General features: G+C 31.4%; 1 protein-coding gene and 1 non-coding gene across 2 annotated transcripts in view; both read right to left on the bottom strand.

Annotated features, from left to right (window-relative positions):
- Window positions 1-16,540, bottom strand: part of GRIK2 (glutamate ionotropic receptor kainate type subunit 2) — a 585,197-nt gene that overhangs the window by 116,621 nt on the left and 452,036 nt on the right. Inside the window, exon 12 of the mRNA XM_045844097.1 lies at window positions 15,456-15,679. Within this exon, the coding sequence (XP_045700053.1) occupies window positions 15,456-15,679 (224 nt within the window). The remainder of the gene's footprint in view (window positions 1-15,455; window positions 15,680-16,540) is intronic.
- Window positions 14,696-14,857, bottom strand: LOC123822342. Its single transcript, XR_006786308.1, has one exon. It is a non-coding gene; the product is annotated as a U1 spliceosomal RNA (small nuclear RNA).

The following is a 16,540-nucleotide window of genomic DNA, read 5'->3' as shown; positions in this document are numbered from 1 at the left end:
ATGTCTTAAAGCTTTAAATGACACAGACAATTCCTGTCATTCCACTAATCTAATTTATTTAAAAGTGTTTCAAGAACTTATGATTCTGTATTGTAAAATGACATATATGTCCCAGTTTATTATTTAAATATTATATATTATAAGATATAGATAAGTTATTATCTACCAGAATATTTTATTTTAAATAGGCTAAGACCTAATCTCTAATACTTCCCATTAACTGAAAAGACAGTGTACAAGAAGAGCCAGAAGACTTACCTACAAAAGATTAAAATGAATGAATGCTTTGCAGGTTTGACCATATAATCCTCTGATAATTGCATTCATTTCAAGATAAGCCATTTAAAATTGCTATCTGTCCAACCTGCATAAGATGAACAAACTAGAATCATGTCGATAAAAATTACTGGTTGTCGCCAGACAAGGCATTTTGATATTACTATAGCTGAGTATTTGACACCATAGGCTTACATGTTACTGAATTCACTAATTTTCTGGCTTTCGCACTCACAACCCTTGTATTTCAGCAACAGCTAGGCCATTAATAATTACCATTTGATGTTGTCTAACATGTAAATGAGATTTCAAATACAGTGATGTCCTTCAGTCCTATTTATAGAGTCTGGGTCATAAAATGGGCAAATAAGGCTCTAACAAAAAAATACAACCTCATAAAAATATGTAGCTTCAAAATTATGTCTCAAATCAAAATCTGCACAATTTATACCTAGACTGCTGATCATTTCTATAAGAATCAGTAATTAATTTCATCTTCGCAATAAACAGAAAATAACATTATCAACTATTTTTCAAAACACTTCATTAAAACACATGGTAATATTATTAATAAAATTGGAATTTATTTAAGCCATATATATTTTCTCTCGAATCATAATTTGCCAGTATGAAAAGCACAGCATAGTTGCTAGGTTTATCATTACTTTAAAATATCTTTTATGTATTTTTAAAAGATATTTTAATTATGTATGTATGTAATTTAAAATGTCTTTTTTGTATTTTTTCTAATTATGTAATTATTTTATAATTTTTAATGCATGTAGAGAAACGTTTTCTTAAATATTCAATGAGTGTCTTTCTGATAATTTAATAGAAAAACAATTTACAATCAAACATAAGTTGTCTTTTTAAAAAAGATTTTATTTATATATATTTTAGAGAGAGGGAAGGGGGGCAAGAAAGAGGGGGAGTGAAACATCAATGTATGGTTGCCTCTCACACACCCCCCACTGGGGACCTGGCCTGCAACCCAGGCATGTGCCCTGACTGGGAATCAAACTGGCAATGTTTTGGTTTGCAGGCCCATGCTCAATCCACTGAGCTATACCAGCCAGGGTCTATAAACTGTCACTTTTAAATAGAAGTTAATTTTTTAAGTTTCATAATTAAATTTAAAATTTCCATATTCATTATTTTACTTTTTGTGAACATAAGCAGATGAGCTCTTATAATAATTCCATAAGAAATCAGAAGCATAGACATTAAGTCAAATCTTGTTCAGGTGATTTCATCTACATGAAATTTATATGAAGAAAACAAAAAATTTAAATGAATTCACACATTAAAGTAACACTTCACATCTTTGATTTAGCAGGCTAACTAATTGGTTATTAATATAAAACATATGATAAGAGATAATGTTGAGATTATAAAGGAAAAGGTGTCCCATGGCCAAATAGCATGTTTGGAAAATGCAGTTAAACTAACATAATCAGATTTCTTTACTGCTAGACTTTTCAGAGCCTTTAATGTTTTAACAGTGAAGTTCTGAGATCTAGGATATAGTTCCCCTAATCTTACTTGATTATAGTAACTCTGTTGGGTTAATTTTAACTCTCTTGGGTTAATTTTTCCCCATTAGAAACAATGTGCCATCTGATGTTTGGTAAAAACTGCCCAATGGTGTGCTGTAGTACATTTATATTGTGTATGTATTATGAACACTTCCACAATAAACATGTTTTTCTTGCTCTAACTCCTTCATTATTTTAGAAGAGGTAGGGAAAGCATGGAGGTACTGAACTCTCCTACACAAAGAATAAACCAGGGTCAGCCTGACTGGTGTGGCTCAGTTGGCTGTGTGTCATCCTGCAAAGTGAAAGATCACAGGTTTGATTCCCAGTCACGACACAAGCCTGGGTTCAAGGCTGGTCCCTGATCTGGGGGCATTCAGGAGGCTACTGATCAATGTTTCGCTCTCACATTGTTTTTTTTTTTTTTTGCTTTTAAATTTTATTAAAAATGAAGAATGGAAACCAAATGGCTTATAGAAAAGATTAATTACTTATTCATTAGAGTCATTGACTTTCTCATAGTGGTCAACAACATTTCAGATTTTTATTTATACCTAGTGGTAAAGTAGTACTGTTTTTAATTTTTTTTTATTTTAATTGTTGTTCAAGTACAGTTTTCTGTCTTTTGCTCCCATCCCAGCCCACCTCCCAGTGCTCCCCACCTTCCTCCCATTTCCACCACCTCTAGTTACATCAATATTTTTCTCCCTCTCTCTCTCCTTTCCCCACTTTATAAAAATAATAAATACATTATTTTTAAAAAAGTTTATTTTATAGGACTGAAAATGTATATTTTGATAGCATCACTTAATATTTAAATATAAAGTAATGCTTCACATATAAAATTAATTTGGTATATTCATATTTCAGGAATATAGGCCAGGACCAGAGAGAAAGAACAAATCTCTAAAATATAAAATATTTATACTTACTTTTGACAAATTCTTAAACAAGCTTCATTAACTCATTTTTAAAGGAATGTTTGTTTAAACTAAGAAAGGGAGCAGTCAGACTGCTTAGATACAGGTACCCTAATAACAGATGAGAAAATTTCAAAAATAAATATTTGAAATAAGAAATTTAAAAGTATTTCATGTGTGGTCATATGTTACCTAACAATTTAAAAACTCCTGTGGCAAACAGTCAATAACATACCCAATAATATCTTCTTCCTTACAAAAAAACTGAGTCAGCAATATATTCAGATATAAGACTTACATCTGCCACCTCTTTTGGGATAGCCAAGCAACACAATTCTAGCCAATAATATGTAAATATAGAAAGAACTTCCTTTCTGAATTGAAGACATTGTGTTTTTGACTTGTGTGCATTATTCTTTCTCCCTTCTGTCTGCTGCGATGCAGACATGATGCCTGGAGTTTGCAGTGGCCATCCCGCAATGATGAGGACGGAAGCCTCAGTCTCTGACTAGTGCAGCATGTACACAGAAGGTGCCAAGTTACTTGATGTCATCTTTCAACACTGTTTCAGTCTTGCCCTGCCTAATGTAAGACTCCATAAAAAAATAATCCCTATTTATTTAAGTAACTATTCTATCAGATTTCTGATTCTCTACATGTGAAGCTATTCCTACTACCGTATGCTCTGAACCTGTATTACTGAACTATCAGAGGACATTTATCAACGTTTACAATATTGTTACTGAATGATCTTAAAAATTTTATTTGTTTGGAAATTTTTGATTAAAAATTATAAGCTATGAAAATCATTGCATTGTTCAATATTGTCTAGGTAAAGAGTTAAAGTTTTCTAGTTTAATGACAGAATCTCAATAATTCAGAAAACATCAGCATCCACCATGGCTCATTTCATGAGCCTGTCATATAGCTAAAGTTTCCCTTAGGGTACCTTCTCTTTCAACAAATATTTAAACATTCGGTTAATTTCAAAATTATGCTAATTGTTTAGATATCAAATTATCTTCATAACTGGAATGTTAAATTGGTATTTAGGTATAGAATTACTGCAAAAGGTCTAATTGTATTAATAAAAGGTTTAAATTTCATTAATAAAAAGCTCTAATTGAGCCCTGGCTGGCGTAGCTCAGGGGATTGAGCACGGGCTGCGAACCAAAGTGTCACAGGCTCGATTCCCAGTCAGGGTACATGCCTGGGTTGCAGGCCATGACAAAAAAAAAAAAAAAGCTCTAATTGCATTAATAAAAGTTCTAATTGTATTAATAAAATTACTAATTGATTAATTGCATTTATTATCAGTAAATTAATAATTGCATTAATAAGATGTTCCAATTGTATTAATAATTAATTACTAAAAAATTCAATTGTATTAATAAATTGTATTGATAAATTGTAGAATGTTGGGAACCGCCCTGACTGGTATCAGAGGCTGAAACCCCCACCTAGGCTAAAGCTAAGGGAACGCCCTTGGAATTGTAAGCCAGCAAGGAGACAAAAGCTTATCTCCCTGGCAGGAATGCTGCTTCTGCTGCTTTATTCATAACTGAACCCCAAAAAGCTTGGTCAGTTAGCCAAAGACGGGTAAGATTCCCCACGGGGGGAACAACCTAAGCCAGGCACGATCACTTTGGGAGGCCCCCCAAAAGAAGGACTTGGGGGGGCTGCAGCAAAAGGGGGGTGATGGACCCTCGCTCCTCGGCTCTGACATAGCCTGAGTTCTCAGCGTCTGGGAGAAAATCTCCTTATCTCTTGGTTGCCTTAGTTCCCTTGCTCCACCTAAGCCTGAAACAATGACAGGGTGGTGCAGCTCGGTACTGAGAAGTGCGGATTCCCCAGGGTGATCAGGCCTAAGAAAGAATATGTAAATTACTGTGAAACCTCCTTTGTTTAGAATGCTCTCAGTTGAATGAGAAGGGTCTTAGGAGGAAGTTAGTTTGTTCCTCAGTCTTACAGCTCTTTGACCCCCAACTCAATAGACGGGCAGAGTTCTTTGTTTTCTATAGTTCCTTACTTACCCCTAATGAGTACTGTACTTTACCTGAATTATTATGCAAAATGAGCCCAATAAAAGCAGGTATGGACGGTAAATCAGGGCGCTCCCCACTAGGGGGGGTGGCCATTTCGTCCCTACTTCCCCACAGAAGCTAGTCTGTCTCTGTGCATGTGGTGTTTTTTCTCGCGTATTGTCGTGCCATCCACAGCGTTCCGTGGTCACTGCTGGCCGGTGACCCACGCGCAACAGTAGAACCTTGAAAATCTACTGCTTTCAAGATTCTACAACCTTACCATTATCTTCCCCATATCTTTTTGATACCCCCTGAATATCTATCTACATGAATACATTCCATCTGGACTAATTGTTATTCACTTCTATGGCCTATGTTTTTCCCTCACTCGAGCATGTTATATGTTAGTAGTACACTAGTAGCTCTTACTGTCTTGAGAGAGTAAACCCTGCACTTATGTCCACAATTCGGCACTGAGACTCCACCATTGATGGCTTGACATTGGCTATAGTGGTAGTATTTATATGACTAAACTGGCAAATTGCTACAAATCTCTCTTTGCCTTAGCCAGCTATTAAACAATACACATCACACCACTGAACAATACACATAATTTATGTTAAGTATTTGTGTTTTTTTGTTCATTCATTAACCTTAGCCTTGTATATTAGTAGTTTTAGTACTACGAAGTCACCAGATTTATACAGAGTGAAATACAAGGGTTATTGGTATATGAATGCTATAATAATATGCCGTTGAACATATTATTAAAGAGACCTGAATGGATTGGAAGGGCTTAATGAGATGGTAACAATGATCAGTTATTTTGATTTGTAATTTATTAATGACAAATTTAAATTGAGATCCATTTTTAGTAAAACTATAATCTTGAGGAAAAATAAATATCACTATTACTAGAAGCAATAAATGATAAATGTCTTCAAAATGTAGGCATTCCCACTGATTCCTGTTTAAAATTTTTATTTGATGTAGGAAATTAACTTCAACAATAGGCTAGTTTCAGATCCTGTGACCTATCATTATCCTAAGAAATTTATGTTTTTAAATAAAAGTAAGTCATAATTCTATATGCAACTTACTTAAGTTTTAAACAAGCTAAGATTGGTTTTATTGTTATGAAGTAAAAAATCCTTATAATAACCTATTGATCATTATACAATTTCTGAGAAAAAGGAATTTTATTTGCTGTAACAGACAATTTTACAAATGTGAAAATAAAAAGTAGAATTCTAAACTTAAAGCTGGAATTTATTTTTAAAATTATACAATGGCTTTTATATAGTTTCATTAAATAGCTGTAAATACCATTTAAAAAAAAAAAACAATTGTCCAATCAAATTAAATTAAGAGTGGCTTTAAATTTGGAATAATAAGGAAAATCCCCCACATATCAACATTGCATAATAAAGTATAGGTTTGTCTTATCAATAATCTCTTACCAATATGATTATTTATTTGTAAGTTCCGTAGCAAACATTAAAGAGGTAATCATTTTAAAATCAATATGAGCATAATTTACATTTGAAAGAATTCTCTCTTAGACTTACAAAGCAGAAGCAAGTGTTTAGCTTGCAACACACTTGCTAAGGATTTTAAAAGCAGTAAGTCCATTATTAAAAGGCTCAAGGAAGACTGCCCTCAGACCAGTCAGGTGGTTATGTGGTTTCTAATACTGAAAAATGAAACAGACTACGTCTTTTAGAAAAAGGACACTTTGAAACTAGCATTTGAAAATAGCATTTTGTTTTAAATGGCCTCACTTGGACATTTAAACTGGTTTAGCTAATATGCAAGGATCTGGATTATACAAAAACAGCAAATCAGGTACCATAAACATGCAAGGCACATAAGTTTTTTTTCCTCATGAAATTTAACTATAAAATTAATTTTAATAAGTTTCATAAGGTTTAATGAGTTGTGAGCTATCTTTCAACTAAACATTTGAAATTATACTATTGAACCAAATATATCAATTAAATACTTAAGCACTGCATATGCAGTTTGGTATCTAAAGCAACTGAAGTATGTTTGGAAAGCATTCAATTAACTTTCTAAATTAAGAACTACAGATATAAGTATATTTAATTTTTGGGCAAAATTGTTTTAAATATTTTCCTGATTTAAAAAATTTAAAACCCTAATTGAAAATTGAATTAGTGATGTGAAAATTTTGAAAACAACATACATTTCCCTGACTGTGAATTTATTTTTTCATCTCCTTTTACAAACAAAATTATCACTATTTTCAATTTTCTTGGTAAAATCACTTTATTCATAACAGTTTCCAAAACATAGCTTCAGTCAGTCTAGTGAACTGCTAAGCTATTAAAACACACCTCCCAGCACCCCCATTCTCCATACCAATAATAGTAAGGGAAGCAGGGAAACACTTACCTAATATTATTATGTTAAAGTAATATTCAGGTGCATATTCTGAACCAACTTAGATGACAGTTGTAGCCCTATTCTGTTTATAATTTTATCATGCCAGTAACATTCAAAACCTACCATTTCACCTTTGCTTCAAATATTAAATTCATTATTAATAGGAAAGTTTATTCTAAATACAGTTCCCTCATTTTATCATCTCAGGAGTAGTCAGACAGGGCAAATAAAAATGGAAAATATTTTAAAATAATTAATTTAGAGTTAAACATCTCTTATAAAGTATAGCAGGAAATTAAGCAATAATCAGGCCAGGTGTGGGGGAATGGGGGAAGGTGGGAATTATATTTTATATATAAGGTATTGAAAGTAAATGATATTCAATCCAATGTATATTAGACCAAATAGAAAAAAGTATTATAGTTTTATAATGCAGATGTTTATAATAACTTCATTAATATAGTTTAGTTATAAAAGTTAATCAGATTAATTTCTGGGTTTCTAAACAAAATTTTAATAATAGGTATAAAATTAATATATTTCTAACACTGAAAAGTTCATATTTTATATCATTGAAAATCAATAGAATAGTTTCTGTTGTCATTTGTTTTACTAATACTATTTATATAAAAAATAGATGCTATCAATTCCTATTGTTATTTGCAAAAGAAATTACATTTTTCCTAAAAAAAAATTCATATACACCCAACAGGATTGATATGAAAACAACTTAACTTGATGATATAATTATGTAATGGAATGTAAAAAATTATAGCAATTAAGGTGTTATGACATGCTCTAATGAATGAAGTTATACCGGTTGATGACACTATATCTACTACTCATTAATAATTTGGATAGAGTGCATTATTTTACATAGCATAAAGAAATAAAGTCATAAATTATCACTATGAATTACATCCATACATTTTCATTTAATATTGATTATAGTTTTCTTATACCCATGAGTTATGAAAAAATCAAATTGACATCAATAATAGCATTTTGGGTCTCCAAAAACAGCTCACAATGTAGATCAATTCTTTTACTATATGCAGCTAGTAAGTTTCATGTTGAAAAAGTTGGCATTTCTAAAAAAACGGTTTATGAGGCAAATCTGTGGATGTATGGTTTGCCAATGTCTGCTGTTTAGGTACCCTTGTGATTTGGAATACTTTTTAAGCTTTCCTAATTGCAGATCTAAAGAGAAAGCCATGTTCATAAGTATATTTAATTAAGGTGATTTCATTATCACTTGTTTTATATAATAATATTCTACTAACATATAGAACAAATATTTAATACAGCATTCTTTAAAAAAAAAACAAAAAAGGTAACCAACTTTTTTCCCTAAAAATCTTAAAAGGAAAAAGTGGAAGGTGAATTTAACATTATAGTTTTTTTTTTAAAGTTGATACAAGCACCTTTTCTGTTTTTTTCTAAATCTTTTTTCTTTTCTTTAGAACCTCCCTCCCTATAGTAAATTAGAATCATAAAAGTATAACTATAATAGCATTAAACAAGGGAAAACCTCTCTAATATCATTTGCCAGGGGTATTGGGTGCAGAGTGGGTGATGTGTATCTATCCGTTTCTTATAACCAACCATAAAAACATAGACTGACTGAAAAAAGAACATAATACATTAATCTCTCCATGGCTCTCAATTATAACACAGCTTTTGTTGACAAGCATTATGTATTTGTTTTTTTCCCTTTTCTCTCTCAGTGACTTCTTCCATATGACCTACCAACCCAGTATAAGACTATATAGGAAAAACATCTATCTGAAAGATCTACAGCAAAAAAGTCTGCTTTATTCAGATAAAAATAAAATTTTACTAACTCAGGTATCACACTTATGCCATGAAACTGACCTATTTCTCTACATTTCTCAAGACAACTGTTTTTTGGTGAGCAGAATGTTTATCGATGTACAACAAAAAACATGTAGAAAGAAAATAAATAAGCAAAACCCCTAGTGAACATTTATTTCCTCATTATATTTGTTGCACTGACTTCCTGCACAGATTTCACAGCTTTCACCTCTCTTGATCAGCCATCGTGGATGAAAATACTTTATAAAGAACACTGTTTATTTAAAAAAAAAAACCTGACTCTGGGGGGATAGTTTAGAAATTTGAACACCTTCCTTAGGTGACTGAGAACACCCCACCTAGCAAAGTCCAAGGAGACCAGGTTAATAATGGCTACAGAAAAACAAAAGAGTAGTTTTGTTTTGTTTTGGTAATTAACCAGACAAAACCAGCTAGGAGATGACCTCTGACACACAGTTCCCGGTGTTCTGCAGCTGTGGGGGAAGCAGCTACGCAGAAACTGCAAAATAAGGGAAAATAAGTGCATCACTTGATAAGAAATGCTTGGTTCTTTTTATCTCATTGGCTCTTAAGAATTACCTCAAATAATTATTATCCTATGGCAAAAAAAAGAACAAAAAGGAAAAGAAGAAGAAATAAAAAGGAAGCAAAACAAGCCATTCACAGCATTGTGAAATATATGAGACATGATGCCCACTTCAAAGAAGCCACATACCACTTTTCCCAAGCTTTCAAAGAAAAAAATAATTTCTTACAAGACAACTGTTTCTTATCGGGAGATATATGTGTGTGTGAACATATTTACATCTTCCACAAAGCACTCATTAAGAACAGAGATTCCATGTTTTGGTAGCACATATAATATTGATAATTTACTAAGTATTCAAATTTTTATCATTCTTGGGTTTCTTAATGTGAATCTATAGCCTGTAATTTGTAAATTAGTATCTGTCATTTACTGAGCTAGACATTATATAACTTCTAAATTGAAACTGCTAAAAATGATCATAAGGTGACTATAGTTCTCAGAAGCTCATTGGCCGACATATTCACTGAGTGAGTGAATTCCCTTGCAGTGACTAGGCAGAAAGCAGCTTTCTCGCTTTTGGGAGTCTGAGTTCAATTCAGAGGCAAGGAAAGACACAGAGGCAAATAATATATCCATAGTATATAAAAAATAAATATGCACTATCAGACTTCTGCTATTGTATACATACTTAATTTCACCCTAACAATAAAAAATATTTTATGTGAAAAAATATTTGGGAAAGAGATGTGGAAATTTCTAAAAGATACTCAAACACATTTATCTTTAAAAGAATATGCAAACAAGCATCTGATTACAGATCACAGAAAAAGAACTTTAATTTTAAGTTATCTTTGTTTTACTCTTTTCTCAAATCTTTCATACTTGTAAATGTCTAAAATATACTTATAAAATTTGGCAGAAATATGCTTACTTCCTCTTATGATAAGATTCTCTTCTATATCCAATAGATATAATTTCAGTCAAGTCTCTCCTACCTCAAATACCAAGATTCCATATTTACCAGACCTGTAAATTAGTTTCACCTAATTTTAATTAGTTCAGTTCTATTACTTCTACTAAGAATTATTTTCTGTGTTTGTGACTCCCTATCTACTTTATAACCATAAACACTACTGAAATATTAATAATAAAGAACTACATTATTTTATAATATATTTACCAAATAACAATTATGGAAGAAAACTATTAATATAGAAGTAATCTTATCTTCTACAGAAACATATTTGAAAGTAAATTTATTTTTAACCAATGTCACCTTTAGGTCCATAATTGAGGTATTTGTTAATATAATCAATTTGTGATCCTTTTCATACTTGAGAAAGGCATATTAGCAAAACAGTATGATTTTTAAACCAAATTTTCATTAAATTTTAGAAAAAAACTGCTAAATGGGAACAAGAATAACAGATTAACTTCCCTGCAATATATATGAGTAAAAAATGACTAAAAATAAAAGTAATATATATATATATGTAAAATTATGTTATGGAAAGGTAAAACTGAAATGGTTTTATATTAAGAGGTAGGCAATTTGGTGGCCAAGGCACACAGCAAAATTGCCATTTCATTTCAATGTGACAACAGTCTTTTTGGCAGCAGATTAGTTTAACATTGAACATCCCACCAAAACAGTAATCTATTTCCAAGTACATAATAGTTCATTGTTGCCCTTCACTGTACATTAAATATCACCCATCATTGTGGCAGGAAAACAAAAGCTCTTGCACACAAGTCAGGAGCCATGATCAAAGCTGTTAATGCAAATACTTTAGACATGGTTTTCTGAAATTAGTTAAACCATCAAAAACATCTATACTATGTTTAGAACATCTTTACTTCTGAGTGCCGAGAGATATATAGAATACTTTTACCAGTATAAGGACTCTCAGTAAGGCAACAACCTTATCATCTTGTGGACCGCAGACCATGTTAGAGCCAAAACATATGTTCTGGTGGTCACAGTAATAATAAACCTTTCAGCTGATACCCTATTTAAGGATAGCATCCCCTACTGCCTAACCCAGTAATACAATACACAGTATTCTGATGTTCTGAAAATAATGCAAAGCAATCAAATGCAAAAATACACAAGAAATTCTATATTCTTTTTTATGCTTAAAAAAACTAAAGTTATGTATTTAACACATTGAATATTTTTTTATTTTCTCTTCTTGCTAAGAAGAGCCAGGTTAGTCAATGTTGCTTGCCTTATTTTACTATTTTTCCTATTTTGACCATACTCAATTGTTCATTTAAGTAGTCTAAGATTTCTCTAAATAATATTCTTACTATATGCGGTGTTTTTCATATACTCAGTGGATAATTATAATGGTTACATCAATCCTGTTGGAGGGAAATGTGTGTGCCATTATTTCCTTTTTTTTTTCAGTTTGGTCCTTAGTTATTCATCTCTGTGTGACAAACTACTAAGAACCCTGAACCAGATTTACATGCTGTATTTCAGCACAGCTCTGGTTGTCTTGGAGACAACTATGGTTGAAAGAAAAAAAAACTGTAATATTATGAGATTTTAAATGGACTCATTTTATAAATAGTATCTAGTGTATCAATATCATCAGTTTTTTCATAAAGGAAATATTTGAAGCAAGGTGAAAAATAACTCTCATTATTAGTGTAAAGGGTGGGTTCCCTAACCAGTTTTTATATAACTAACTGACATTTTTATCCTAATAAACCTAGGTCAAAGAAAAAGAGAATAGAAAAAGGGCAAAGTGTTTAGGAGCAAGTGTGATTAGGTACAAGCCCATAATGGACAAGATTTCTTCCTAAACCCTCTACCAGAAAAAAGCTATTGTTAGGATACCTGGGACATGCCATTCTTTCTCTAGAAAACTGAAACTCAGGTTCATCTTTACTCCTAAATAAGATTTCTCAGCTAATTCAGATAAGCATGCTGGTTATGTCATTATGCTACAAACAATAATGCCACTGTTTGCAAGAGATCAGAGATTATAAAACCAAACCCAGACATATAAAGAAGAACACATATCTCTTGTTAATACTGATTTTAAAACTTAGATCATTTGTTAATTTTTTAGATCAGCTTTTCCACATAAGAGTAAGGGAAAATTTTTTAAATGTATTACAATCACAGTCTACTTTTAAATTCAATTTTAAAAAACAAATTATAACATTTATGATCAGCTCTTAATTGATCATAAAATTAATATTAATACTATGATGTAGCAGGTAATTCAATAAACCTCAAATCTATTATTCTAACAACTAACAATTTGCTCAATGCTTTGTTTACTTTATAGTTGTGTATTTTTCTCCAGTGAAATATGTTAGCAGTGATTTTTTTAATAAAAATATATTTAAAAGAATAGCACTCATGAAAAATTGGGTAACTATCAGCTATTTTTATGAACTTCATTCAAGGCCAATAGGTATTTATTCTTAGGTAAAATGAAAATGCTATATTTGTTTTGAATTGATAACAAATATTGCAATTCCATTTAAATTACAAAGGTAATTAAGTTCTACAATTGAAATTTGTCATTGTTTCTGTATTCACATTCATGAACTTCTTCCATGGTAGAGGAACTCAATACCATGTCAAAGTAGATTTTAATTAAAAAATATATTTGGTTTGGGAGTTTCAGTTTGGAATTTAAAATGGCTCTAAGAAATTTTTTACTGCATTTTTTAAAACTTATTTTAGCAAGATATCTAATATTATTTATTATGTAATATAGGATATCTAATTATTTACTGTATAATAGAAACAGGTGTACCTGCAGATTTTTCTATATTTTGTTTTCTTCTATGCCTTGCAATATTTATTCTTCTGTTTGCCTTGTGGACAGATTTCAAAGTCTTCTGGACATTGAATAATTTAAACTGTAAGCCTTGGACTCGTCTCTGAATACATTTGAAGCAGGATGGCTTTTGTTAGTCACCATAAAGTGTATGTGTGTATATATATGTATATATACATATATATATAAATTTACATATATATAAAGTGTATGGCCATATATATAGTCAAAGATGCTCTAAAATGAGAAGGCTATTTTATTTTCACAAGACACAGAAGAATCTAGAGCTAAAAGCCTGAGATCTTCATACTCTAATTTATCCTGGGGACAGGAACTTCAAATAACAGTGTTAACACTCTCCACCAAAGAGCTGCAAAAGTTATATGTATAAATAATTCCAACAGGAGTTTTCAGTCAAAGGTAAGTGATAATTGCCTGAAGGACTCAAATGCTAATATTGAAGCAATTAGGTGAAATATTATAAATTTGTAAAACATTTATGTGTAAATATATCAAAATATTTGTGTATAAGGAGTGAATATATAAAAATATATCAAAAATATTATACTATTACCATAACTGATTTTATTTCCTTTTAATTGAGTGAAGTAAATGTTTTTACTGTTGGGAAAATATGTATGGCTTCACTGTAAAAATACTAAGTTCAAGGAAAAACAAATACTTTAAGCCCTGGCTGGCGTAGCTCAGTGGATTGAGCGTGGGCTGGGAACCAAAGTGTCCCAGGTTCAATTCCCAGCCAGGGTGCATGCCTGGGTTGCAGGCCATAACCCCCGGCAACAGCACATTGATGTTTCTCTCTCTCTCTCTCTCTCTCTCTATCTCCCTCCCTTCCCTTCTAAAAATAAATAAATAAAATTAAAAAAAAAGAAAAACAAATACTTTAGTGATACAATGATCAGAAGAACCTATTTAATATAATTAAAAACATATTTAATGTTAATGATAGGGCAAAAGCATATTTATATTCATACATTATAAATTTTATCAATGTGAAATAACTATATGTAGAATTCTAATTCATCTTGTGTTTAGAACTATCTTTTCATATGTACTAAAATACAAAAATTCAAAGTTAATAATAAATATATGACTTTCAAGTTCATTAGAGTAATAATAGTGTTCTGAGTCCTGAGGGGCAGTTTTATGTTCTTAATTAAGGCAGACGAAAACTTAATCATATTGAAATTATCTAGGTGTTAAAAATTTGATAGTGAGGTAAGCACAAATGAGAAATTATTACAAATTTCCACCTCCCAAGTAATAATAAATTAACAAAAAGTAACATAATTAAGCTATATCATTTATTGTAAATGCCATTATGTAAATATAAAAGCATGTTTCTTTTCTGGAGAGAGCGTGAATTCAGTCCCCCATTAGCACAAATTATGCAATGAAGTTTCCCACATTTGGGGAAATCACATGGTCGGCACATCCTGAGAGCAAGGGATAAGCCTCACCCTGGAAAACCACCTTCAGGATCATAGTACCTCCCCTGCCAATTAAGTGTGGATAGAACTATTTACTTTTCACTTGGGCATTTGAGCTCTGATTCTCTGACCGAAATAAACTGTACATGTCAACAAAATAAGGCAGTATATGTGGTGATACATTTATTATTTGAAAAAATGACAAATTGTATGTATAAAAACATGGTATTCTTTTTATACTTCGAATGTTTTTTTTTTAAATTAGATTTGGTTCAGTAAAAAAGAAGGCACCTTTTAAATTTTACCAGTTTGGTTTTTCTTATGATTGATTTATTAATTCAAACTGGCAAAAACACACTAGTATTCTACTCTCTGGTTCAAGGGAAATCTTTAAAATGAAATAGTTCTTATATCATGGTGATTAGGACTGCTTTTAGATTCTGATTAACAAGAGCAAATTCTACCACAATTATAGCTTACTGACACAACCAGCATGCTTTCTGCCCCAGAAGGCATCCTAGGACATTTTAGTAAGTTATGTGACTTTTAAAAGTTCATTGTTCATCAGTACACCCATGGGAAATAAAGAAAAAGAAAATTGATTGTGACTTTTGACAATTATTAGTTAGAAAAAGGAAGTAACAATTGCCAAAAAAATCACAAAAGTGAGCATGTTACCTGGCTATGACAAAGAGCACACAACTGACACCCAAGTAAGCCAGCAGAATATACATCCAGATATCAGGGGAGAGAGGATTCAGGAAGGAGAAGACGCCTGGGTTTGTACCATTGGGCTTGCGGTACAAAATACTTATTCCAAGTGTCATAAAGGGCTTGGAGAAGTCGATGACCTTCTCTCGGACGTAGGTAATAGCCAGTGGAGCAACTGCAAGGTCAGCTTTCTGTAGAGAGAAATATTAAAAAGAAAAACAAAGAAACAGTTCTAAGTCACAAGAAAAAAGTCAGTAACCAAATTAAAACAAACATTACACTTGAGAATTGTCTCAGTAACAATTACATTAACGTTTAAAGCATTCTTCACTCTGACTTGAAGTATTGATTTACTCTGCTACTCATTTCTATGTGCTTCTAGATTAGCAAGCCAAAATTTATTGCTAAGTATAAAGGAAAAAAAAAAACAATATGATGAAAACACTGAAGAAACAATTATACATTCAGTGCCTGAATCATTATGCTACTAAACATTTATAATTTTTAAGTACTTTTGTCAAATTCTAAGTGGTAATATTAACAGCTACCTCAAATCTTTTAGACATTAATAATAATTTTTTTTCTTGTTTTAACACTATTGAGCACAGTTGAAAGCTTTTAGTCTTTAAATAGTTAACATTGTGAAAAATCACCTTTTAATTTGATGTTGTTTACTGTCCTGAAGTTTTCTTTCTATCCCTCTAATTTGTTTTATATTATTTAATGAAAATCCTTGCAGCTTTGCCTAAATCTCATTAGGAAATGAGTTTTTCAATTTTCATGAAGTCGCTAATTTTCCATGGTAGCTTAAATATGTTAAATTGCTAATGCTTTTCACTCATCATGTTATAACCATCTGTCAGGGATGAACTTAAACTCTAATATATTGAAAGAAATAATTATAATATATTAAAATAGCATAGGCATCTATTTCTATGTATGATGGGAAGCTATATTTCTCCATTCCTTTTATTTTAATAGAGGTATTTAGTTTTCAGACAGTGTAGAAGAAATGCTCATTGTAGATGGAAAGACATACAAAAAAAATAAAT

The sequence above is a fragment of the Phyllostomus hastatus genome, unplaced genomic scaffold (genome assembly GCF_019186645.2).
Source record: "Phyllostomus hastatus isolate PE091 unplaced genomic scaffold, TTU_PhHast_1.1 phas_contig_40, whole genome shotgun sequence".
Taxonomy (NCBI): domain Eukaryota; kingdom Metazoa; phylum Chordata; class Mammalia; order Chiroptera; family Phyllostomidae; genus Phyllostomus; species Phyllostomus hastatus.
The sequence above is the reverse complement of the archived record's forward strand: the minus strand, read 5'-3'. Positions and strand labels throughout refer to the sequence as shown.